The sequence below is a fragment of the Monodon monoceros genome, unplaced genomic scaffold, assembly GCF_005190385.1.
Source record: "Monodon monoceros isolate NGI ecotype Baffin Bay Population unplaced genomic scaffold, NGI_Narwhal_1 Super_Scaffold_22, whole genome shotgun sequence".
In the NCBI taxonomy this organism is placed as follows: Eukaryota; Metazoa; Chordata; class Mammalia; order Artiodactyla; family Monodontidae; genus Monodon; species Monodon monoceros.
In genome coordinates, this window is record NW_021703779.1 from 38,603,983 (window position 1) to 38,631,264 (window position 27,282).

At 41.4% G+C, this 27,282-nt stretch overlaps 1 protein-coding gene across 2 annotated transcripts in view; it reads right to left on the minus strand.

Annotated features, from left to right (window-relative positions):
• Positions 1 to 446: 446 nt before the first annotated feature.
• MAOB (monoamine oxidase B) overlaps positions 447 to 27,282 on the minus strand; it is a 112,664-nt gene continuing 85,828 nt past the window's right edge. Inside the window, exons 6-15 of one of the 2 annotated variants that reach the window (XM_029240078.1) lie at positions 23,509 to 23,650; positions 22,128 to 22,277; positions 20,753 to 20,912; positions 14,341 to 14,437; positions 13,255 to 13,308; positions 11,239 to 11,296; positions 8,383 to 8,480; positions 3,043 to 3,154; positions 2,418 to 2,480; positions 447 to 1,441 (exon numbers count right to left, since the gene is read on the minus strand). In XM_029240078.1, coding sequence (XP_029095911.1) covers positions 1,289 to 1,441; positions 2,418 to 2,480; positions 3,043 to 3,154; positions 8,383 to 8,480; positions 11,239 to 11,296; positions 13,255 to 13,308; positions 14,341 to 14,437; positions 20,753 to 20,912; positions 22,128 to 22,277; positions 23,509 to 23,650 — 1,087 coding nt within the window. In that variant the 3' untranslated portion in view covers positions 447 to 1,288. The remainder of the gene's footprint in view (positions 1,442 to 2,417; positions 2,481 to 3,042; positions 3,155 to 8,382; positions 8,481 to 11,238; positions 11,297 to 13,254; positions 13,309 to 14,340; positions 14,438 to 20,752; positions 20,913 to 22,127; positions 22,278 to 23,508; positions 23,651 to 27,282) is intronic. The other variant, XM_029240079.1, reaches the window with a different exon arrangement.

Consider the following 27,282-nt stretch of genomic DNA (forward strand, 5'->3'; position numbering starts at 1 on the left):
TGATGATCTCATTTAAAAAGTAGTTCAAATAGGATTTAATGGACTGTGGAACTATGGTTTTAAATTAATGAGTGTACCTAGTAAAAAGCTTTGCACTGATAAGGAATATGAAAGGTCAACTGAAATATTATAATTGTCTTAATAGTTAAAGCATCTTATTAATATGTCAATTATTTTGACAGCCTTTTTTCGGGGGCAGAGGGGGTGAAAGCAAGGAGCTGTGTCTTTTAGCATCCTTATGATATCATTATAAATCATTTACCAACTGCTCACATAGACACCACCCATGATGGATCACACAATCCAAATGCACGCATCATCTGAGCTTCAAGGAAATTTTGTCTCAATGCTTTTAAGCCACAATTATATACCTAATACTGGATCTTGATTTGATTTGTCAAAACCCTTGAAAGTCATTACCCAAAAAGAAAAGGCAACAGACATCTGGTCAATCAACTTTATTTTTAATTACCCAAATGTGTATTAACCTTCGTATCCAGATACAAGGGAGGATACAAGAGGAAGAAAAGACAAGACTTCTACCCTCAAAAAAATTAAAATGAGCTGAAGACACACTGCAGAAGACAATAAAACTTAAGGAAATATACTGAGCAGCACAAAACAACTTAGTACAGAGTAAACCCACACAGGGGGGACACGATCAGCGACCATGGCAGGGAGTAGAGAGGGTGATCGGGAAATTCATCCTGGGAAATGGGATAAAGCAATGGACCTGTGTTCTAGTCAACAAAATATCAGTGGCTTACTGTGGGCCTTGGGCAATTAAGTCCCACTGCTCCTGACTTCAGTTTGCTCAACTCTAAAATAGCAAGTAAGGACAAGGTGGTGTCTAAGTTCTTCCAGCTGTAACAATACAGGATTCTAAGGACAAATGCAGAGATCTTGGAAGATGTGGACCTTACGGGTAAGAGGAAGGACAAGCACAAAGCCACAGAGGTAGGAAAAAGCTAGTTTTTTGTGCCTGGGTAATGTATACTGTAGGATAGCGAGGACCTTTAACAAGCCTGTTTAACTACTGTAAAGATTCTGAGACCGGTGAACTTGGAAATGGGTGAGACAGAGTGCTAAGCTAGGTACTAGACAATACACAGGAATCAAAATGGAGAAAGAGATATTGTGTTTTCCTGTGGTCGAAGTCTGACTTATCGTCATGCTCTCCGCTTCACTCTACATTCTTTGTGTCTTCATGGAACTTTGTTACAACTCCTTCCCCAAACCCACACACCAAATAGAAGCAGAAGAGGGTGTGGTTACAGATGCCCTCTCTTTAGACCCGCACAAGTAGCCCCCTTTTGTGGGCCAGGTAGCCAAGAGCAGTTGCTGACAAGATGGTGGTCAATCCAATCAGCCTCAGCAGGCCGGGCACGGAGGGCAAATGTCTCTCCAAGAAGGTGGTGGTAATGGGCTTCGCAGGGACATCCTGGGTTCAGAGAATATTTGGTGTCAGTACAGAAAGTCTGTATTTCTTCCAGTTCTCCGAACGTGACTCACACTTGCCAACCTCTAGGCCATGAGACGTCACATTCCCTTTGTTCAGAACATTCATTCCCCGTTCCCCACTGGGCCCTTTACTTAACTAATTCTGACCACTAACTTCAAGTCTCAGTTTATATCTCACTTCCTTCGGGAGCCTTTCCAGTGTCCCCAAACTAAGATGACCCCTTCTTTTTACATTCTCAGCGTGTCATCTTCATGGCACGTGGGCTTTTTTGTTATCTGAAAGCACTGCTGTATCATTATCCCAGAGGCTGATGCAAAGCAGGTGCACAATAAATATTTGCTGAGTGGATGCACCTGTGGTCCACTCAGTCCTCAATCCCAGAAGCACTAAGACAATGACTTTGGAGTGGCCAGGCTACTGTTTTTAACCTTACACTTGACAGACGAATAACTCTGACCTTTTGGACCCTTGTCCTCTATGATGTGTATGCTTCCTTCCAGTCAGGAAAATTTCCTGGGGTTTTATTACAAAATGATAGGTATATTGAAAATGCATTTTTAACCTAAATCTGCTCCATTTCATTCCACTCCTTTGTCCCCAGACAGGGGATACTGACATATCTTCCTTTCATTTCCTCCCCCCTATCACCAGGTTAGAGATTTATTCAACAGACATTTATTGAGTTCTTAATAAGTCTAGAACTCTCCGAGTAATGTCTCATCCGACCAAAAAATAATTATTTTTTCCTAATAATCTTCAAGACATGTGGCAGCTGCAATTTTATCAAAGTTCTTCTAAATCCCTCACCTCTGCCCTAAGCCGTGGCATCTCTTTAAACGTTCATGGGTTGAACCACTTAGGGGAAGGTCTGTGAATATATACAAGTGTGTTCTATTCATAAGTAATTGTTTTTAGAGGAAAGAGATTTAAATTCATGATATAAAATATAACCTACTACAGACTCTGGTTCGGGCTGCCAGATTTCATCCTCTGGGATCTTTCCCATGGCATGTAGGATCTGAAAAGAAAGCGCATCTTGGTAAATAACAAAAATGACACCATCTTTCTCCTAATCTCTTTAAATAAAGGACTAACGATGTCTTTTGGGATATCCATCAAAAACACCAGGGTAAAAGCCAGTGTAGTCCACTGAACCTTTGAAAAGATCCAAAAGGTCTCCGATCTACAGCATAAGAAGGTCCAACCATTAGACTCACCATCAATTTTAATAGCCGTGAACACGCCTTAATAGGGATGAGATGAGAGGAACTGTCGGAAAATATATAAATGAATTCTGAATCCTAGTGTAAACATGTTTGGTTCTATAATATTAGACCTGGGTTATCTCTCAAGTATAGCCATGGTGATCTTTTGCCCCATGGACTCTTTTTACCTTGGACTCATTGTTACTTTTTGGTTAAGGTGTTCATTTCACCTGTGACTACTGTTAAAAAGGTGTTTCACTGTCCTTCAGATGGGGGTTCACAGGGAATTGGCTTCCAGGATCTCAGACATATTTAACCTGTTTGTCAGGCCCGTGAGCTGCTTCCTTCCCCACAGCCCATGACCCCAGGCCTTACCTCTCGGGCTGCTCTCTCCCCGGCCTCCACAGCCCCCTCCATGTAGCCACTCCAGTGTGCAGCAGTCTCCGTGCCTGCGAAGTAAATCCTGCCCACTGGCTGGCGTAGAACCCTTGAAAGCAAAGCAAAGAGATAAAAGTGGTCAGTCTCAGAAAGCCAGAGGAGAGCCTTCCCACAAAGACCAAGGCTGGTCCGTTTCCTCAGACTCTAAATGTCAGGAAGTCCATTGGCAATTTTGGAATAATGTTCATGAGTTCCTCCAGTTCTTACCTGATCTTTGTCACAGACAAAATGAAATAAAAGTCAAAGTTCACTCCTGCACCAAGAGCTTACAGGTAAAGGGACTGACATCAATGGAGGTAAAATAAGTATTTGCTTCACATACGTAAAGTGAGGGACTGTATATGCCCAGTCATGGATAGCCGGCTCACCAACTTTGAGCGAGGGGACACGTGCCCCCAGTTTCCCGCCTGGTCATTCCACCAATGAACTTGGCAAATCACTTCCTCTCACTGAGCTCTGGCTTCCCCATCTCCTAAGGGGCATGATCCAATAATTTTTAAAACCTTTTCTATTAGTAACATTTAACAACTCTGTGAGTATGACTACGGCTCCAAAACCACCATTCCTTGAGCACTTAGCTCTACCAGTGTGAAGAGTTTTACTGCATTAAATTATAACAGTTAACATTTTGGGGGGCGCCAAACACTCTTCTAAGTGCAGTAATCTTTACCACAACCATATGAGGTCAGTACGATTATAATCCCCATTTTGCAGGTGAGAATATGGAGGTACAGAGGCTGTAGTGGACACTGTGGTGCCCTGCCTAGACCTCCCTTCAAAAATGAAGGACCTTGCTGTTCTTCCCTGCTCTTGGCCTATTCCAGGCCCCCCTCCCCAGTCGACCACCGATCTGCTTTCTGTCTCTATAGATTAGTTTGCATTTTCTAGTATTTTATATAAATGGAATCATATAGTAAAAACAAAAAAAAACATGAAGGACTTATTCCCAGGTGCTGGAAGTGCTGCAGGAAGATGGCCTTCTGATGTCAGCCCTCTTTGGCAACTGCCTCCACTAAAGAAAATTGCCTGGTTCAAGGTCATGCCTCCTTCCAGCAGCAATTGCATCCAGTGACTGATCATCACAGGGCTATAAAAACCTGACCCCTCGCCCCAACTTGGGACATTTCTGAAGGGCCATCTTAGTCCTAGAGCTCCCTGAAGGATCAGCTGAGGTCTTCACTGGAACTTCACTGGGAGAAACCCAACTTCTCTCTCTGCCTGCTCCTGCTTCCTTCCTCTCCCTTCCACAGATGTTGATGCCTAGGCTCTCCCTAGTACATATCCTATATGCTCATCTTTGCTTCAGAGTCTGCTTTGCTGGGGAATCTAACCAGCAACAAAGACAAAGTAATTTACACTAGGTCATAGCCAGTAAGTAGCAGAACCGGTATTTGAATCCAGGTCATCTGACTCCAGAGCCCACAGTCTTAACCACTTGGTTATACATCCTCCCTCTATTGAATTATTTTTTTAATCTTTTTAAAGAACTCCATGGCATAGCTACAATTATCCCATTTTACACATGAGGAAACTGAGGCTTAGAGAAATGTGTGCTGACTTGCCAAGACCCACTTGCTAGAAAATTGCAGAGCTAGGATTTGAACTAGGTCGACCAGATGTCAAAGTCTCTGTCTTTCTGTTATACACTTTTCCTGGTGTATCATCACCATCACTAGTTAACAAAGAGTGCCCATATGCTACACGAAAGGACAGAGTGTCACAGCACTTAGTTTCTACAAGGGGCAGTTTGTTGTTACCCTGACAAAAATACCATAAGGGAAGCGCCATCAACATGTCATTATTCATCCTATTCCAGGTTTCCATTATATTACACATAATGGATGTGGATGTCCAGAGCTAACATCCAGGCTCTGTCTTAGTCAACACTGTATACCACTGGGTCTTTTACAGAAAACCAAATGAGTTGGCTTGAATTGGTGGGTTTTCCTTCACCTACCCTTATTGTTGCCATCAAGCAAAAAAAGGGGAGGAGAATAGAAGATACTATAGAATACTAGAATGCCGATAATAATACATAGCATAATCTGGAATTATTCATAGCCAGCATGGGCTGGAGAGCCTAAGCGTATTCAGGAAGGGTTCTCGGCAAGAGAAGGTAATTTTGCTTTTTCCATGTTCATTAAACAGTGCTGCTTTCACCACATGAATCACTGTTTTCAAACAGACGGAACCCAAATTGGAAACCTCTGGGAGGCCTGGCCAAATCCTAGAATTAAATATTAGAAGAGAGAATAAAGGCTTAGAGAATTAATCATGCTGACTACTGGAATGTAAAAATGTAAAAACCAAGAATTTATTTCAAACAGGCAAAGATATCTTCCCTCCACTTGTCATGTGGAAATCTTCTTCCTTTGCGGAAAAAGAAAGCCCCAAAACTGGGGAAGAAAAATCCCTGCCGTTTCTCGTGCAGGTGAGGGAAGAGACACTATAGGATATTTCCACGTATACTTCCTTATGTGTTTTACCACTACTTAATCACTAAAGTGTTGGGTTGGCCAAAAAGTTCATTCGGGTTTTCATAACATCTTACAGACAAACCCAACCCAATATTTCAGTCTAAGAAATAAACACACATTTCTTAAAGTAAAAAACCTTAAGAAATGTGAGTTTATTTTTTTACTAGAGTTGTACTGTCAATACTGTCCTCTGTCTTCCATTTGGAAGCAGAACATTTACTGTGTAATTTCTAGGCCATGAAGATAAAATTCCTTGCAGTATCCCAAATGTCATGGACCCGAAAGGTCAAGGGAATCCCTGCGGGCCAGTTGTCCTTGCTTGGATTGAGAGGTATGTCACTAAGATATGCTCTGCTTCAGTTTCCATCCTACAGATTGAAGCTAGTCACATGAAGCCTGAAACATGGCCCTGAGAAGGAATAAAGATGAAGGAGGGTGCTGCCATGTCACCACAAATGCCTGATATGATGGGGTTTATCTTGCTTCTTTCATGTGGTCAGTGTCAGGCTAGTGCAGGTGAGTGTCCTTCCCCCCCCCCGCCCCGCCCCCCACTGACTCCATCACTCCAAAGGCATTTTCCTGACACTCCTTATGGGATTGAGCATGAAACTAGCTACCCCGTGGTCAGAAATCTAATTACATCACAAAACTGATGGTCTTTCTCTGTTGAGAGGTTAAGTTTTGTATTCCTAAATGTGTTTTATGAAGCAAAGGATCCTATCTGCCTTTCTTACTCTCTATTCTATCCTCAAAATCACCCATAGGGCCCAGCTGTGTAACTTCTCCCCAGACATTCCATGAACTTGTTAGATTCCTATAGGAAGCGTTTGCTCAAATGGTTCCATCTGCCTAGAATACATTCCCCAATAGCCTTTTCTCTGCCTTCTACAATTCTCAGGTGATATGTGTATTATGAAGCCTTCTCAGCTTTCTCTAGGTAAGGCTAGCCCATCCCTCCCTGGGCCCCCATGGCATTTTTGTGCCCCTCTATTCTTAGAGTACTTACCATAGTATGTTTGAGTCAATGTTTGATATTCTCTCCTCTCCCCATCCCTACCCTAGCTCCTAACACCGTCAGCTCCTTGACAGCAGGGAGGGTTTATCTTGGTACAGGCAAACTTTGTTTTGTTGTGCTTTGCTTTATTGCGCTTCGCAAATACTGCATTTATTTTTTCACGAATTGAAGGTCTGTGGCAACCCGGCATTGCCAGATGATGCTTAGCATTTCTTAGCAACAAAGTATTTTTTAATTAAGATATGTACATTTTTTAGACATAATGCTCTTGCACACTCAATAGACTACAGTATAATGTAAACATAACTTTTGTATGCGCTGGGCAACCAAAAACAAAATAATTTTGTGTGACTCGCTTTATTGCAGTAGTCCGGAACCGAACTCACAATATCTTCGAGGTCTGCCTATATATTGAAGTTTCCGGCAGAGTGCTTGGCCAATAGTTGGCACTTAGCCAATAAGTGCGGAATGAAACAATTACTACTGACGTATTCTACAATCAGCATATCCAAAAATTAACTTAATGACCAGTAGCTAATCAGGTGGCACCCTCTGAATGATCTCATAGATGATATTTTGCCATCTTCAGGAAGATGAGGAAAGTGCTCACCAAAGCCATTATGTATCCTCTCACAAGCAGGTTTTTTTTTTTTACGGTATGCGGGCCTCTCACTGTTGTGGCCTCTCCCGCGGTGGAGCACAGGCTCCGGACGCGCAGGCCCAGCGGCCATGGCTCACGGGCCCAGCCGCTCTGCGGCATGTGGGATCCTCCCGGACCGCGGCACGAACCCGTGCCCCCTGCATCGGCAGGCGGACTCTCAACCGCTGCGCCACCAGGGAAGCCCACAAGCAGGTTTTAATCCTTCTTTGACTGGTTTTCACAAACAGATTGATTAGCCATTTACATTTACTAATACCCTTTTTTTGTTGCATACTCAGCCTTTTACTCGTCACTCTACATTTCCCATTTTGTTTAGATTGAGCTCTTGGCATTAAATGATTGCTTCGTTTAGTATTACTTTGATGGTCATAATAATTACTACTATATTACTAATTCATACCTGGTTGTTGTCATCAAATACAATGAACTAAACACCAATGAGTCATACCTGGCTGCACAACACTGTAAATGCTAAAAGCCATTGAATTATACATTTCGAATGGGTGAATTGTATGGTATGTGAATTATATCTCAATGAAGATGTGAAAAATAACTTATGCTCCTGTTAACATACTGATTCTTGTCTACTGTATGCCATCTTGCGCTTTCTCATACACCTGCTAAGGAAAGTGAGGTCCAGAGAGGAGAAGTGACCCGTCCAGGATGACAAAGTTGGTTATTGGTAGGATCAGGGGGTGGAACCCAAGTCCCTTTACCCCCAGTCTAGAACACAATTTGCTTTTATAATGCTGTACCCATGTTGGCACTTATACAGTGCCCATTGAGGAAGTTCCACCGAGCCCTAAACTCAGTATAAAGACACTTCTTCCGACAATATAAGTGAACCCTCTATCTAAATTCCTATTCTTATGCTGCCACCTTCTTTGGTTCTATTGATTGGGATTGCTCCTTCAGAGGAATTAAGAGTCAAGGGCACCATCATGATGCAGAATTATAATGACTTCATTAGTGAGATTCACGAGATCCAAAGGAAATTGGGGATTTGGGGATTTTTTTTTCCAGCATTTACAAGGAACAGTGGAGAAGAGCTCCACGAACCTTCTTAGAGTTATGGACTCAGATTCAGGGAGTTTCAGTTAGAACTGAGCCCACTTTTACTCTACCTTCCATACTGAGTCAGGATCCCTGGGGGGAAGTAGGTCGTGTAGCAGCCCCCGGAGTACTGCTCCTCACACCAGTTCTTCTCTTCATAGTGCACCGGCTGCAAGGCAGAGTGACAAAAACTCAAAGGAGACTCAAAGGAAGCAATCTAGTCTCGAATAAATCAAACACAGTCCAGTAGGCTTCCTATTGGACAACCAGTATCTGTCTGAAATAGAGCCTTATTATCCCGATGTTTTTAGAGATAGGACTTTGGGCAGGTAAATGTCCTTGGTAATAGACTTCTAAGAAATTCTGACTTAGAAAGTTTTCTCACTTGGTTCATTCATGTCCCAGGTACTGTTCATAAGCTGCAATTGTCTAGCTCTATGTTTAAATTGGCCTTACGTATTAAGAAGTTTTTAGTGCCTAATGGTTTCAAGACAAGTTTAAAAAGGGATTTATGCTTACTGGAGTAAGGAGGATGAAAAAAGTAGAAAAGCATGCCTGTTAGGGAAAAAGAATGACCAGATTCATGTTTTTCATGCAAGTCAACTTCGTTAAGAGAAGCTAGAACAGACAGATTAATGTTTTCATGGGATGTAGGCACTTCTGTTGATGGCGATGCAGGCAGCTATCGGTCTGAAAAATATGTTTTTGCCATGAACAGGCAAAACATTAGCTGAGATTTTGCAAAGTTCAAGCTCTTTATTACAATAACTAAACATAAGTGTTATCATTAGGTATTATTATTATTAATTTTTTTTTTGTGGTACGCGGGTCCCTCACTGTTGTGGCCTCTCCCGTTGCGGAGCACAGGCTCCGGATGCGCAGGCTCAGCGGCCATGGCTCACGGGCCCAGCCGCTCCGCGGCATGTGGGATCCTCCCAGACCGGGGCACGAACCCGCGTCCCCTGCATCGGCAGGCGGACTCTCAACCACTGCGCCACCAGGGAAGCCCAGGTATTATTTTGAAAAGATAAAATCAACACGGCAAGTCTTAAGAGAAAAACGTGAGCATAAAAATAGATTTGGAAAAGATGTTTTGTTTTAAAAATTTGCAGTCACACACGGGACTTCGGATAGTCACTTGTAACGAATCCTATTTACAAAGCAGGAGGCCCTGTCTGAGGGGTGTAAGTTGCTCTGATGCCTCAGGCCCGGCCCTCTTCCATCTCATGAGCATCCTTCTCTGGCTGTCTCCAGCCAGCCGATCAGAAGAAAGGTTGGACTTCATCTTTCACCTTTCCTTGCTCCCAGGACAGACGCCAAAGCAAGTGCCCATCTCTGTGCCAAGAGCGAACAACAGCATGACCAACTCGTTTTTTTTTTTGTTTTTTTTTTTTTTGGCCACACCTTGTGGCTTGTGGGATCTTCGTTCCCCTACCAGGGATCGAACCCAGCCCCTCAGCAGTGAGAGCTCGGAGCCCTAACCACTGGACGGCCAGGAATTCCCAGGACCACCTCATTTTTATCACCAGCAATTAATCATCCACATTCTTCTTAGGAAAAGAGACTTTCCCATATTAAAAATGATCAACTTTTTGGGAAATTGAGCACAACTTCTTTCCCCTCCCACTGGGGTTTTCCCTGAACAACCATCTCACGGGTTGTCGGAGAATCCTCAGTTTTGCACTGCCTCAGCCTGAGGGTGTCTCAGAACATAACTTCAAAAAAGCTTGAGTATCTACCAGGGAGAAATATCTTGAACCGAATATTTAAACAGAAAGACCAGTCAATTTTAGCAGCTGTGGTAGGATAAATTTTTAATGTGTATATACTTTGGGTCTTGCCACCTCACTCATATTACACTTGCGCCCAGAGGCTATGCTTATATTTAAACTTGTTAAATGGTATATGAAAGCAAAAAATGAAACAAAACACATTCTTCATTATTATTATGTTTCTCTCCAAACCAGTCAATTCATCATTCTTGTTCATTTACTGAGGAGGAATCCCCCAAACCTTCAAGAGCGTGTGTTTCACCTATAACAAGTAACTCTTGCTTTAAAAGGATGAACAAAAATGACAAATTCAAAAGCCACAACAACTTGACTAGGAGGAAGAAAGCCACTGCAAAGCTGAGCAAAGGAAGTGTCTGAGGGATAAGATGAAGCCTTGTAGCTGTTCAGCTAGGTCATGGCGTGCACTGCAGAGATTTGGATTTAAGAGGCTTAACAAGTTAAACATTCTTAGCCCCTTTATTAGATTTTCTCATGCTTTAACTGCTCATTTGTACATCCTTTTCCATTGTCTTCAAGTGCTGCACGGATAACTGGATTTAATAATAGCTTTCAAAAGGTGACGTAATCCTTGTCAAAACATTAAAAACCCAGCAGTTGTGAATGGAACGAGAATGTCGGGTCATTATTTTAAATATTGATGAAGGAGGTCGTTGTGGCTAATGGTTATGGGCCCTTTGGGCCCTTTGACTATCACCAAATGCCCCTACCGCACTGCCTCCCTACCCATCCCATCCCACCTTTAACCACCCAGTGGGGAGGGGAACTACTTTGAATTTGAAGATCACAGCTTCCTCAGGCTACCTGCCAAGATGTCTAGGAAACTCAGCTGACAGGGCTCACCTTGAGCCAATCAGCATGTCTTCCCTGCTACAGGAAGAGCTCTGAACTCAGGGACAAGGGTAGCACCACCTAAAACACATCAGTGTTGCGAGGTGCCTAAGCTGCCACTAGCACAGCCAGGGCCCATACCCTCTGGGACAACTCATAAGTTTACCAACCCTGGTGCAGACTCCTCCGAGAATAGATCAGGGAAAACATGAGCTCTAGAGCCCTTCTTGCACAAGCCCATCCCTGCTAGCCCCCTGACAACAAAGCAAGATCTCTCTCCCTTAGGGAAGGGTTGGGAAGCCTTACGTGCAAAGCTTCTTGTGAGCCCAGAACTTTTGCATAGAGGTCACAAAGTTTCTTCAACCTATGGGAAGAGAGGGGGAAAAATAAGTGAAAATGAGAAAGGAAGAAAAAGTCAAAGATGTACCTATGATTCCCATCATTCAAAAAGATTCTGAGCTATTGCTTCCACTTGACATTTCATTGTAATTTTTCAAAACAAGGCACCTTGTTCTAGTTCCAATATCTTAGATCTGTGAGGTCACAAATAGTTTTAAAGAAAAGAAAGTGATGCACTGCCTGCATCACTGGGGGCACACAGCAATTTGTTCATTCATTCAAGAAAACGTTGTGTACCTGCTGTCAATTTCCTAAGCACTGGAGATTCTGGGAGGACTGAGACATGATTCTTGCTCACCTACCTTTCTCTCCCCATCCCACTAAGAGGAAATGGGCAAAGTGGAGCAGGAAAAGCTTCGAATTCTGCTTCTGCCTCTTCCATGCTATGAGGTCTTGAGCAGGTTACTTAAACTCTCTGACCTTTAGTTTTATCAACAAACTCACCTGATTTTTTTCACTAATGATGGTAAAACAATGTGGTCTCAGGACCAGCAACAGCGGCTGCATCACCCGGGAACTTGTTAGAAATGCAGATTCTCAGACCTCATCCCAGACCTTCTAACTGAGAAACAGCAGTGGCAGCAACTGTGTTTTCATAAACCTTCCAGGTGATTATGTTTGAGAACCACTGATATAGAGCATATGAAGTTCCCAGCTCAATAACTGGTACATATGTAATAAATGCTCAATAAATGGTAGCTCTTAAGAAATTTAGTCTTATGGGGGAATTGGATGTAAGCCAAAAGTTATAATTAGTCAGTTAAGGTATGAGATTAGACTTATTTCCATTCTGATTTTTATAGAATAGTATTGTTAAAGGGGATCTTACAGGTGATTTAGAGTTAGGCCAATGATTTCAAAAGTATTATTATTATTTTATTTTTTATTTTTTTTAAGTGTATTTTTAAAAAATTATTTATTTACTTTTGGCTGCATTGGGTCTTTGTTGCTGTGCGTGGGCTTTCTCTAGTTGCGTCGAGCGGGGGCTACACTTTGTTGCTGTGCGCAGGCTTCTCATTGCGGTGGCTTCTCTTGTTGCGGAGCACAAGCTCTAGGCGCGCGGGCTTCGGTAGTTGTGGCTCACGGGCCCAGCCGCTCCGCGGCATGTGGGATCTTCCCGGACCGGGGCATGAACCCGCGTCCCCTGCATCGGCAGGCGGACTCTCAACCACTGCGCCACCAGGGAAGCCCAGGACATTTTTTTTAGTGAGTGGGTCAGTCAGACTTCCATAGCCCTGGCCAAGCACAGTGATGGCAATAGTCATAAAGCAGCATGCTAATGGTGCGGGGGGAGGGTGCAGGGTTGTGAGGGTTAGGAATGTGCCATAACGTAATTCAGGGGCTCTTAGTTGGTAAATATGTTATCAGTGGTGGTGTGGGAATAAATAATTGGTAGTGGTGAATACTAATTGCTGAGAGAAATTGCCACCTCCAGAGAAACTAGTCCTTCTGTACTTATGATCTGTAATAGTTATGCATCCTTCATGCAGGATGTACTGCAGACTGCCCTGCAATGCGGTCATTTGTCTACCTGGTTATCTCCTCCCCAAGTAAAATTTCAGCTCCTGGGCTATATCCATTTTTGTATCCTCCATAGCTCCTTGCATGGTATCTTATGTACGATAAACTCAATAAATATTATTTTGAATGCTTGGTTCTTCAGTTATCAGCGTTGTGCCTTTATACAAGACCCTCATAATGAACATAACAGACATGTTGTGTTGGGAATACACATAGTATTAAGCAGTCTTTAAGTTTAAAAGTTAAGCAAAGTTGAAAGTGGGTAGAAAGAAGAAAAGAAGTAGGAAAGGGAGATGGAGTACAGAGGTGGGCAGGAAGGGAGAGAGGGGCAGAGGAAATAAGGGAGGAGTGAGGGAGGGAGAGAGAGGGAGGGAAGAGAGAAGAGGTACTTTTTTCCCCTACCTTTCCTCTTTGGTAAGACGGGTCAGTTTTCTGGCTTTGTGGGCAAGAATAAATCTAAAACGTACAAACAAGAAAAAGGAGGGGAAATCAATGGCTGCTTTCATCCTGGCCTCATTTCTATAGCTACACATGTGCCTAGTGTACAAGTTAAAAGTGAACCAGAAGAAACAAATCATACACTACCTAATCTTATGTTCCATGTTTTACTATTTCCTGGTTACATTCTTGACACTAAAAGGCACCTTCTAGTTTTAGGGATTCAAGGGACTCAAAACAGATGACTGGCCATAATTTTTGCCTGGGATAATACCATGACTGACCCATCTCCCACTGCATAGCTGGTGCTCAACAGGAATATGCCCTGGGCCTCAAATATCTACCTTAGATGTGTCTGAGACTTTCCATTTTCATCCAGCCCTTCCTCTTTGGTTCTATCTTCAAGATGGTATCTCCCTAGTGCCCAGCCTTTTAGAATCCGCCTCCATTTCTAGCCCTACGATTACCTTCAACTTACCAGCTAGCTTTGATCTCCCTGTTTTGACCCTTGGCTCTCTGAAATAAACTCATACGGATCCTGAAACCCATCTCAATTTTGGCTTCTCCAGGTAACCACCGCCCATGACATCCCCATCTGTGCTGCTTTTCCCTGCCAAGCTGAGAACTGGGCTGGTCTTCGTTCCTCTCTAGTGGGACCTGGAAAATCTCAGCATCCCATGTAAATACCAGAGATGCCTCCACAGCCTCCACAAGAAGCCCTCTTAGTGAAACACCCTAAGTCAAATCTTCATATCGTGCTTTCACAAAAGATAGCTTACCAGAATATATCAACCCCTAGTATTAAACATGAAGCAGAAAACTAGTTTAACAAATTTTCAAATGTTATTGGTATTCTAATTCCTTTCTAAATATTAATCTGTTCGAAGACATTATTTTTTAAAAAGCAATAAGATTTTTCCAACTGCTGAATTTGGAGAAGAGTGACGTTGGGTAAAAAATTATTGAACAAACTTTGGGGCACATTTATTAACAGTATAGGAATACGTTGTCAACATGGAAGATTATCACACCACCATAAGCATGCCTTACCCTATTATGGCGGCACAGCTGCCATCAGGTTTGGTATCATCCAACGTGTAGGCAACTGGAGCTTCCTCTCCTTCGATAATCATGCTTCCACAGTAATCTTGGAGAAGAGCAAAATGGAAAAAGGCATTCATCACCCTATCAAGCTACCCTTAGCAGTTACGATGAAGCACACATTTTTCAACCTGAGAAGCCCAAAGGCTGAAAATAAGATATTATACCCTAGATATACAAAGTCCAACCAAGCTGATGTCAAAAGGAAGGCTAAGGAGCCAACATTTGGTGAAAAACTCAAACGGTAAGCCCCTCTCTGCAAAGAAGCAACGTGATATTATGAATTAATCCAGGCCAACATTTAATGAAATCTTGTTTTCCTTGCTGTTAATACGTGTGCCCCTCTTTCCTCTTTCACAGGAAATCAGATAAAACCAAAGATGTGTTAAAGAAACGCTAGTCTATTACTGTAAAGTAGAAGGGACTGAACATTCACCTTTTATGAGGAGCCACTTATTCGATGCTAACTAGTTCTTGATTATCTAGAGACAGGGCAGAGAGGACCCAGATGACTAAAATGCACAGAGTCCCTCCACTTTTCCACCCTCCTCCTTAAAAGGGAGGGGATATATGTATACACATAGCTGATTCACTTTGTTGTACAGCAGAAACTAACACGCCATTGTAAAGCAACTATACTCCAATAAAAATAAATAAATAAAAAGAAAAAAGATATTTTTGCTGGATATAGAAAAAATAATAAGAAAATAAAATGCACAGAGTCCCAAACCCTCATTTCAAACAGGACCTCCGGAACAACTTGGAAAACAATTTCAGCTCATTCTGCACAAAAGTGCTTCTCTCATTCCCCTCCTGAACAAAATATATGTAATTTCAACAAAAGAATACAACAGAGCAATGGTGAAAATGTCAGGGCAGAATTTGAAATGTTATAATAAGATCCGACTAGAGTGTACCACTCCTCCTGCTTCATCATTTACTTGCAGATTGAGGTTGTTCGAACAAAACTATGGTGGAAGACCTGGGAACTAATGTTGTATAGAAAATCCAATGAGTGGGTTTCAAAATGAGGAAGAAAGAACAGAGAAATAACTTGGAGGGTATGCACTGTCCCGACCTGTGTGGGAACAGACACACCTGTAGGCCTTTTTACCTGCACTTGCTTCTCTCTCTCTCCCCCCACGACTCTCCCCACTTTGCATCTATAGTCCTAGTCAGTCACTGGATTGAGGGGTACTTGCATGCCCCTCAGGTGTACTGGGGCTAAAAAAACATTGAGAAAAACTGAAATAGGGCAAGGAGAAATGTTTAAAGTTTGTTGAAGAATTTAAGAAGATTTAAGAATACAACAAAAAAAATTGTCACGAAGAACCTAGGGGTAAGACAGGAATAAAGACGCAGACCTACTGGAGAATGGACTTGAGGATATGGGGAGGGGGAAGGGTGAGCTGTGACAGGGCGAGAGAGAGTCATGGACATATACACACTAACAAACGTAGTAAAGTAGATAGCTAGTGGGCAGCAGCCGCATGGCACAGGGATATTGGCTCGGTGCTTTGTGGCAGCCTGGAGGGGTGGGATAGGGAGGGTGGGAGGGAGGGAGACGCAAGAGGGAAGACATATGGGAACATATGTATATGTATAACTGATTCACTTTGTTATGGGGCAGAAACTAACACACCATTGTAAAGCAATTATACCCCAATAAAGATGTTAAAAAAAAATCATTATGCTGTATACCTTAAACCTATACAGTGCTGGCTGTCAATTATATCTCAATAAAACTGGAAGAAAAAAATTCTTAATACAAAATAAAACTAGGACTCAATCCTGCTATTGCAAAAAAAAAAAAGAATACAACAGAAATAGTTAAGGAATCACCTTGTTATAAGGAGACAAGAAAGAGGACAGGATGTGATAAGAGAAAAGAGCAAGGGCACACGGGTCACTTGGGGTTCTGCTGGACTGGACAGAGGGATCATGCAGGACACCAGGCTGACTGGGGTGGAGGCCCTGCTTTCTGGGTGGAGGGGCTCCTTGGACACGTCCTTCACAGCACAAAGTTGGTCTCTGCACCATGCATGTGCACTGGGCAGAAGTGAAGGAACAAGGGGCAGAGGGAAGAGTCCTGTTCATGCCAGAACAAACCACGTGGCATCAGCAGCAGTTCTATCATTTGTAGGTAGAAAGCTCAGGAGCTCTGCCCATGCACATGGGACTTCCAGTTAGCCTGGTTCAGCCTCACTCTTAAAAAGGAAGGGCCATTCAAGGACATCTAGACATTGAACAAAATTCTTTAACAAAAGAAGCAAAGACAAAAGCAGAAACAAACTAACAAACAAAAAGGAACTCTCAGGAAGAAAAGACAAAGAGTAGAAGAAATTTCCCCCAAAGTGGCAAGTAACATTCTCAAGGAGAAAAAAGAAGATATTGTACCTATGGGAGGTAACAAAGAGGACTATTCAGAATAATAATTCAGGAGAAGCTTTTTGAGTGTGAAGTGTGGAAGGAGGAGTTCTGAAAAGACAATCACATTCATCTGGAAGAATAACTGACATTTACCAAGGACAAAATTACAGGAAAAATAATGAAGAGAGAATATTCTACCAGATGTCAAACATATTATAAAGCTACAGGGATTAAAATAGTACAGTGCTGCCAAAGGATTAGAGAATATAAATCTGTGTTCTCCAAAGTGGGGTGTGCACACCTAGATTGCACATCTGGATAGTGGAGAAAGATATTAGAGATTCTTATTTTTCAATTCCAGCTTTTCAAAAATGACTACTCTTGTATATTTTATAAGAAAAACAATACACTTTTTTCCAGTGGTCCATGTACATAATTTAGGAATAAATATATTCAGTGGTAGTTGATGTTTAATTTTTTATATATAGGGCTATACAAAATATTTGGAGCCCAGTGACAAAAATCAGTGGAAAAGAATTGTTGGTCCAGAAAAGCCGAATGTAGATATATTTCATAGGAGAATGAAACCATCATAAAAAATTTTTAAAAAACTGGTACACTGGGAGAAAATATTTGCAACACATACAGAAAAAAATTAATAAGCACAGGATAAATAGATAATTTACAAAATGATTTCACACAGCCCTGAAGCCTTATTCGTGATGAAACTTACAAATTATAGATAAATGGGACATTTTCCCCTACTGATTGGCAGAAAGTTAAAAATATTAATTAGCTGGTCTACCCAAGTCAACTGACTTTGTAATTGCACTTTTACAAATTTATCAAAAGGAAATGCTCCTATTCAAATCTTCAGAGCAATATGAAGGAAGCTGTTTATTGTAGCATAGTGTATAATAGCAAAAACTTGGAAACAATCGAAATGCCTATCGTCAGCATACCTATCGGGTACATTTTGATAGAGCCATACAGTGAAATACTGTTTATTCAGTTGTTGAAATGAGGTAGATTTAAATGCACTGATGTGGAGAAATGTCTGTGGCATACCATTAATAGGAAAGAGCAAATTTCAGTACAATGTGTATTATGATTTTTTTAAAAAATGGTTTGGGGAAAGTATATAACATTTATTTAAAATTATATTTGCATATAAATGTTATGCATATTCTTTAATATACATTTAAAGTATATATACATTTCAATATATATGTACAATATATTGAAAATATTACCTGTGCCTACAATAAATCTCTAAGGATAAACAACTTACATTTTTAACAGTGGTTCCCCAAGGGGGGAGGGGCAATTGGAGAGGGACATTTTTCATACACTTTTATTTTTTGAAAGTTTTATAGTGAATAAGTTCACTTCTGTAATTTTTTTTAAAAGCAGGTACTGCTTCTGTTATTTTAAACTTCAGTTGAAATCATTTAGATTTAAGGGAAAATAGAAATGGTGTAGATGAGCAAAAGCGAGGGATACTGAAAGATATAAGGCTTTGGCAAGAGCCTGCTCTCTCCAGGTAAGTGGGGATGGGAGGCAAAGCTAAGGTGGCTGTGATGCACCCCCTGCCCCTGCAGGGACCCCGGGAGGGCAGGGTGTTGATGGTGAGGGTGGATGAGCTTAGGATGATTTGGTGGGAGACCAGCAAAGAAGAGGGGGCCCCTCCTTGTAAACTCACAAAGATATTACACACTTAAGAAACTGGAAAGCATTTCCTGGGACAATCATTCTACAAGCCAGCAAGAACTGGCTAGGGCTACCTGAATCAAAAGGCAAAAAGTTACCTTCTCTTTAATAGTCCAAACCACGCTGCACTTATAAAACAAACAAACAGTAATCTTGATTGACTGATTGCTGAGTGCCTCATATGTGCCAGTCACTGTGCTAGGCTGTTTGGGGCTGCAAAAATCACCCCCTTTCAATCTGGTTAACTCATATTCCCTGTGCTTTTGTGTTACTCACTAACCACAGTGCCTTTAGGGATGGCGTTGAAAGTCTGACGCAAAGCAAATACCTTCTTACAAGAGCTAACTTCCTCAGATTTCATTCCCTTATAGAATCCTTCAAAATATTGTTATTGAATTGCTTATCGATGTAACAGGAGTGATATTGGATGTGAGTCTTGGAGCCCTCCCCTGTGTTTCTATAATAGCCTAGGTAACACCAACAGTGTACTCAATACATTGTAATGCAATTATCAGTTTACAAGACTGGCTTCCTCCCAAGTCTGGATTTTCTGGGCAAGGAAACATGCCTTTGAATTCCCAATGCCTAGCACAGCACCTGTCATACAATAGATGCTCAGTAGAGGTTGGCTGAGGAAACACATTCAATTTCTCAAAAGAAATTGAAAATGCTTTGAAGAGGCTCTCATGTCTACAATCATTTTTTAAAGTGTAACTCAAGGCTCATTACCAATAAGGACCGAGTCAGACCCAGCCTCTTCTTGAGGATGAAGAACTTGGCTTTTCTCTGTTTTTTTTTCAAAATTTATTTTATTGAAGTGTAGTTGATTTACAATGTTGGGTTAATTTCTGCCATACAGCACAGTGATTCAGTTACACATATATATCTAGTCTTTTTCATATTCTTTCCCATTATGGTTTGTCACAGAATATTGAATATAGTTCCCTGTGCTATACAGTAGGACCTTGTTGTTTACTCATTCTATATATAATAGTTCGCATCTTGGGTTTTCTTTTTGATACTAGTACCTAACAATGAACTTGCCTGGCACACTGCAGACCTAAGGTAAAGGTCTGCAGACATGAATGGAAAGCTAGAGATTCTCTCCATAAATAAAGGCATTCTGAGTCATTAAGAGAAAAAAAATCTCCATTCCACGATCCTAAACCTTATCCACTCGCCAGCAACCAGCTGTCTAAAACGGGTGGCCTGGATCACGAGAGGAAGCAGCTTAGCACCAGCAAGCTCTCCATGGTGGGTCACTGCACCGTCCTTTGTGAAAGATAGATTACTTGTTCAACTGATGCACCAATCCAATAACAGTCCTAAACAGAATTTCCTGCAAAGGGGGAGAATCAGGAGGCTGCAATGTGGTGGAAAGGGGTAGATACAGGAAGAACCGCCCTAAGGTAAGAATATGAAACTTTCCCCCTTTGCCTCCAGCACATCCTTCCTCTCCCTTCTGCAATCTAGCTCCTCATTTCAGTCCATCCTTCCCTTTGCCCTCAGTCCCAGGTACTGATGGTTCTTACGTGGACTCCTCTCGGAAGAAAAGGAGCTGTGATGAGAGTCAATGTGATAAGACTCTAGCATTGTGCTGTCCAATATAGTAGCCATGCGTGGCATTTTTACATTGGAATTTAAAGCTATTAAAATGAAATAGCCATGCGTGGCTTTTTATATTTGACTTTAAAGCAATTGAAATGAAATAAAATTGAAAAATTCAGGTCCTCAGTCTCACTACCTACATTTCAATTGTTTGACACCCACACACGTGGCTAGTGGCTGCTGTCCTGGACAGAGCCGCTCTGGAACATTTCCATCGTTGCAGAATCTAGTATTTTAGTGGGCATCCCTGTAATGTTCTATCCAGTAGAGCCACACACTTATTGAATATATATGAATGCATAAATGAACTTAATTTCATATAGTAGAATCTTGACACTAGTGAGAAATTGCCTGGAAATTTTCAGAATCCCCACCTTTGTGAACGGCTTTATAAACTCATACTTTAAAAACCTGTATCAGAAAATGTTAATAACCTATTTTCAGAAGATTTTGTGAAAGGATTAGTAAACTTTATACTGAATTATGAAAAGAGTTGATCATATTCTAAGGGAACTTAATTGCATGAATGTGTGCCAATGTACTTTACTCGATGGAACTGACCGTAGAACCTGGATGAATGTTTTACGTCCGAATTCTAAGAAAAACAGTTACACGCAAATGTGTGACTTTGCACCAAGTTTCTTGGACCTTTTAAGCAAAGAAAAGTACTCACCCTTATTCCTCCAGAAGGGCTCTTTATAATAAACTATGCACTTGATGACTGAACCCAAAGGCACACGAGTGATCAGCTGGTTTCTCATCATTGGCAGAGGGGGACTGAAATGAATCTTCATGCCCAGAACAGGAGGAATAGCGCTAATCACATACTTAGCCTGGAAGAAAAACGGCGTGGTTAAACATTGCTGGTGGGTTGTTTTTGCTCTTTTTCTAATGTTTCTCCCTCATTTACCCTCGTCCCCTACTCAATCTCTTCTTAAAAGAGAAACTAGAAGAATCAAACTTGTTAGAATCAAAATGAGCTCTTGTTGTTCCCTAGCTCAAAACCTCCAATGACTTCCCATCACACTTGGAGTCAAAGCTAAGTTCCTTACAGTCACTTTCAAGGTCATACATGAAAGGAACCCCTGTCACATCTCTGATCTCATCTTCTGTTACTCTTCCCCTCAATCCTCTTAATTCCACCATTTTGACTACCCTGCTGTTACTTCAACATGCCAGGCTTGCTCTTACCTCAGGGCCTTTGCACTGGCTGTTTCAGTCTACCTGGAAAACTATTCCCCAGAGAGCCACCTGGCTCAATCCCTCATCTCCTTGGGTTCTGTGCTCAAACATCACCTTCTGAGTGAGGCCTTCCTTGATGACCTATCTAAAATTGCATGACCAATCGTCCCACCTCACCTTCTGGCACACCCTCTCCCCCTTCCCTGCTTGGTTTTTTCCACAGTACTCATTACTATTTGGCATAGTCTATATTTTATATATCTGATTACAACTTTTCTCCTTTACTAGAATGTAAGCCACATGAAGGCAGACAATTTTACCTGTTTTGTTCACTGCTATGTTCCCAACTCCTAGAATAATGCCTGATACATAGGAGGCACTTGATATTTATCAAATAAATATTTTCTTTGATTTTCTAATTATGTAGGAGCCCAATACAGAGGGTTGATAATATGTGTTTTGTAAATCTCCCCCCTCACCCCCAAATATTATGGTTCTGTTTTCCTTTCTTTCAGATAGAGGTAGCTTTTCTTTTTTTTTTTTTTTTGTGGTACGTGGGCCTCTCACTGTTGTGGCCTCTCCCATTGCAGAGCACAGGCTCTGGACGCGCAGGCTCAGCGGCCATGGCTCACGGGCCCAACCACTCTGCGGCATGTGGGATCCTCCCGGACCAGGGCACGAACACATGTCCCCTGCATCGGCAGGCTGACTCTCAACCACTGCGCCACCAGGGAAGCCCCAGAGGTAGCTTTTTTGCTTTTGGCAAAGGTATTGTCTACAAAGTCTAGAATATTCTTCGCTTTATTTAAGCTCTGGTTATCTATGGGACTCTGGTCTCTTCTCCCTGGTTTAAGGCTCTTGGTTACCTCATACACCTCGTGGTTTAGGGTCTCCACAAGGATATTTTCTCCTGTCTGGTCAATGTGGATCACAGGCCTCTCCAGCTTCACTCGGTCCCCAAGGAGGTCCATTATTCGCTCACTCACTTGACCAGATCCACCCACAAATTTCCTCTCCTGGAAAGAAAAAAGGACCCAAGAGGTGGGTAGGAAATATAGGAATGGATATAAATTGCTAAGTTGCTAGTTTTCCTCACATATCTTTACTGTGTGAGGTATACAATTTCATGCTGCCGTTGTGGGTAGTGTCTTTCACCATTGTTTTCTAACCAATGATTGCTGGCTTTCAACAAAATTACACGTTTTCGAGCCTTCCAGGCTATGTTCTGATGGACTCCCAGACTCCAAACTCAGCTGGACATCCTCAGCCTGACTCCCATGTCCCACCTGCCTGGCCGAGACCCCTGCTCTGTGTCCTACCTGCATCCTTTGGTTGAGTTGCTGGGCCACCACTTGCCTGAGCACACCTAGGCCTGTTTCCTGTTTCCTTGTTACTCAGTCTCAGAATCTTGCTGGCCCACCCATCCCCAGGCCAGCCTACTCCCTGTTACAGTCTGTCTGTCTCACCCTGGGTCAGGTACGTGCTGTTTCTGTGGCCACCGAGGCCATTTCACCTCACCGCACCCACCTGCAAAAGCTTCCAAATGTCCTGCGTGATTGCGCCCACAGTTGAGCTGACTGTCTTCTCCTACATTTTCAGTTCAGTTAATTTTTAAAAAGACTATTTCAAATAGGTCTAGAAAGAAGGTCACGGAGAAGGGGAAAGAGAAGGGAGGGGAGAAGGAGAAGAAAGAGGGTGATGAGATGGAGGAGGGGGTTAGGAAGAGGAAGGGAAGGAAAGGAAAATGACTGTCGAGGAGATTAGCTAAGAACTCTAATCCATTTCCTAGTGTGCCCAGCATAGCACATTATACAAGGCTGAGGCTCAGGAAATAGGCACTGAATGAATGAATGAATGAATTCCATGCGGTGCGTTTGTTTTAAACTGAAAATACGTTTCTGACGTTTTCTGTTCAGCTTTCCAAGAAGTACTCAAGTTATGTTCATCAGCTGGTCTCTTACAAACTTACCAAATAATCATCGGATGTATATCCAAATGGAAAGTTGCAAAAGAACATGGAAAAAGGAGACAAGCCTAATTTTAAAATGACATTGGCCGCTGGGTTGTCACACTGGGTACCTAACAACAGACTGTCCCTTTCAAAAGTCACTTTGAGCTGCTATGATTAAGCTCTAAAAGCCACAAGCCTGCCTCCTGTTCCATCCTTTCATGACTGAAGGATGATGCCAATCTTTCACTTAGGCAGTGGTGGTTTTCTGTTTCAACGGTCGGGGTATGAATGGGTACCTGCCCTCCATTGGTTGTTGAGATGATCCTGGCACTGCCCCCACACTGCTTCACATACCACAGGAACCAGAGAGCGGAGACCTCATGGGTCTCTGCGGTGACACACAGGTTCACAAAGAGAGTAGCAAGCTGCTTCGAAGATCTGCTCAGGGAGAAACAAGAGCAAAGCTGGCAAATGCAGGGGAGCATCTTCTTCATTCTCTGGAAATTATTCAAGCAGTAAACTTAACTTGGCTATAAGTGGAGAACAATTTAGCAAGTTTCAGAAAATTGTCACTAGAATCTAATATTATAAAACATGACATCAGAGATTTGGGGAATAGGAGACATATTTTCCCCTTAATCAAAAGACCTAGCTCAGAATCAGCATGTATTCCACATGCTATGCTGTTACGACTGCTCTCCACACACTTGCTACTCTCCTAGGCATCCCCATCTCAGTAAAAGGCATCACCATTCACCCACTTGCTAAGGCCAACACTCCAGAAATCAACCTTAATTTCTCTCTTTCCATCACTCTCCCACCATCCAATGCATCAGGAAGTCCTGTTGTCTCTCACCACATCACTCCACCTTCATTACCACCAAATTGGCATCATCTCTTGCCGGGATGATTAGAATTATTTCCTCCAGACTTGTCTCTCTCATTCCACTTGTCCTCACTGAATATCTATGTACCACACTTGAAGCCAAAAGGTTTTTATTGCCCTCCCCTCCGTGGTGCTCTTTCTATAGTGTCATTCCCTCGCTTAAAACTTTCCAGTGGCATCCTATCAAAACCAGAATAAGATTCAGATCTTTTACCAGGGCCTCCAAAGTTCTAAGTGATCTAGCCCATGCCTACCTTTCCTATCTCATCCTGTACCTTCTGTACTTATTCTAATGTCCCCTCAGAAAGATGAACTCTTATATGTCTATAAAAATGAGCACCAGCTTCTATATTCCCAGCACGCTGGCGTTCTCTATCATTTTACTACAGTGTGGTAGCTTTAAAACTATTTTCACTGTCTTAAATTATCTTAATTATTGGTTTATTATTTTTTATTGCTGTCTCCCCCACTAGAATATCAATCAGTGAGACAGGGATCTTAACTTTCTTGCTAACCATAGTATCCTCTTTAATAAAATAGTGACTGGAACATAGTAAGCACTTAATAAATTACTTGTTAGATGACTGAATGAATACATGGTTGGTGGGAAATATCAATTAAACATTACTTTTCTTTTCTTTCTTTCTTTATTTTGGCCATGCCACACAGCTTGCAGGATCTCAGTTCCCCAACTGGATTAAACCCAGGCCACGGCAGTGAAAGCCTGGAATCCTAACCACTAGGCCACCAGGAAACTCCCTAAACATTATTTTTAAATGATCCATAATGCTCAAAGGATATGCTAGGTGCTGTACCAAGTACAGAATTAGTCACAGTTATCTATTCAGTTATTTTACTGTCTAATGGAAGACCAGCTCAAAGAATGGATGAGGGGAAAAAGTGATTAATAGAGTATAGATAGACGAACTTTTGCTTGAGGTTGGCAGGTAAATGATAAGAGGTTATGTCCTATCTGGAACCACACCAGAAAGTGAATGATCTCATGCAATTCCAACAGCTCAGTGAAATCTAACAGATCCTAAAATTCACCAGTAGTAATGTGTACTCTGGGATATCTTTAATTAGGACCAATCCTGCTTTTGACTTTGACAGAAAGTTTGCATGTTGTTAATCTGGTTATACCTGAGGCAGAATTTTCCACCTGGTAGTGCTGACAATGGGTGGAATAAATAATACCGTCTTCCATTTATTGAACTCTTTCACACTCCATGGTTTTTAAAACCCATTGTCTTATCGATTTGTCACCAAAATGACAGTCATTATTTTTCCCCAGTTCACAAACCCAAACACTGAGTCTCAGGGAAGTTAATAACATGTAGCGCACAGCTCACTAAATGGTACAACTGCAAACCACATCATACCTGATTCAAACTTCATGCTTTTAATACCTCAAAATGCTTTAAAATCAGTCAGTTGACAACCTTGAAGGGACAAATATTGACCAAGGGACACCTCTCTACCCTAGTGTACCTTGACTCTGGAAGTTTGTAGAATCACACCTAACACACATACCAGTTACTTGTAGCACTTTTGTGACAGTCCCCATCATTAAGGCTGCATATAGTGTAATATATATGTTGAAGTGACTTCAAGTTAGTTTTGCAAGATTCCTCATGATAACTGAAGGGATGGAAATTGCTGACTCATGCTTTCTTTGCAGAGGCAATTTTTGGCTTCTATCTAAAACAAATATCCAAAGATTGGTTTAAAATATTACTTCAGAGTGAAAACATCCTTTGCTGCTTCCTGATGTCCCGTTTTCCTTGTTCTTTATTGTATAGGTGAATTCGGATGGTACAAGGGAGTCATAAATCACTAAAACCTGATGTTGCCCTAGCTAGATAACCGATATTAAACATAAAAATAGAGCTGTGATTCTAGCTGTTACTGTTGCCAATTTGGTGAGAAAGAAATAACCCTGGTTTGAAATCAAGGGAGATCTAAAAGTAATTTGTCTCTGGAGGGCCAGGCCATTCTTAATCCTTTATTTGATTTACTCTAGGAGCTTTACTGAGAAAACAAATGAGAAGAAAAATATCTGAGGGATGGAAGGCCAAGGAAGCTAGTGCAATAATATTTTCGTGTTCCTTGCCCTGTTGACTCTTTAAAAGATAAACGTTATTATGTTTTCTACATGAAAAATATACACTTATTATATAAAATTTGGAAAATTCATAAAATAAAAAGATGAGAGAATAAGTATCTTCCACATTTCTGCCCCCCCAAAGATAATCCCTAGACTCATTTTGGTGCATTTCTTTTTCTAGTTATAGGTTTTAAAAAGTGTATTTACATAGCTGTGACTACATCATAAACTTAATCTGTTTCTGAAAACCACTTTATAAATGATAACAGAAAGAACGATCAACATTAGTCTTTGAATATATGATTGTGCTTTAGTTTGAACCACGGTAGGTTGGATATTCTGGGGATTACTTCCTTTAAAACCAGGAAATGACATCATGCTTATCTTGCTTAGGAAAAATTTAAAAATTACTTTGTGTTCATATATTCTTAACATCTCAGAATGCTTTCTTTTGTCAGCCAACAACCTAGAATATTCACTAAGGGGAGGATTAGGTCAAGGACTATAGCAGAAAAACTCAGATCTCTGTGAGACCAAAGAAATATAATTAGTCCTATCTTCAATGAGCTTCAAAGCTCTCTGGAGAGAGAAGACCTAATGAATTTATTAAAAGCTTTTTGTAACAGGAGTTATAAAACAAATGCAGGTAAAAAATACTCACTATATTTTGAAAATCTCATGTATAAAATTTAAAAGTAAATCCTGCAATTTTATTACAAACAAAATAAGTTGTATTACAAACTACATTCTAAAACAGAGTGGTAAATAGTATCAGATAAGTGTTAAAAAGGATGTAATTAATAATAGGCATTGGTTTCGTGACAATAAAAGGGTTTTACTCTTTCAAAATTGGTTGCTTTCGAAGGCTGAAGACGTAGGAGAGGCACATGTTCATCAGAGTATTATATAATAATAACGGTAATGATTAAAAACTGGAAGTAACTGAAACGTCAAATGCTAATAGATAAACACATTATGGTATTCACTTCCCATGGAATAGTCTGCAACCGTGAATATGACGTTTGATGAAGAATTTTAATTTAATCATTACCGTTATTATTATATAATACTCTGATG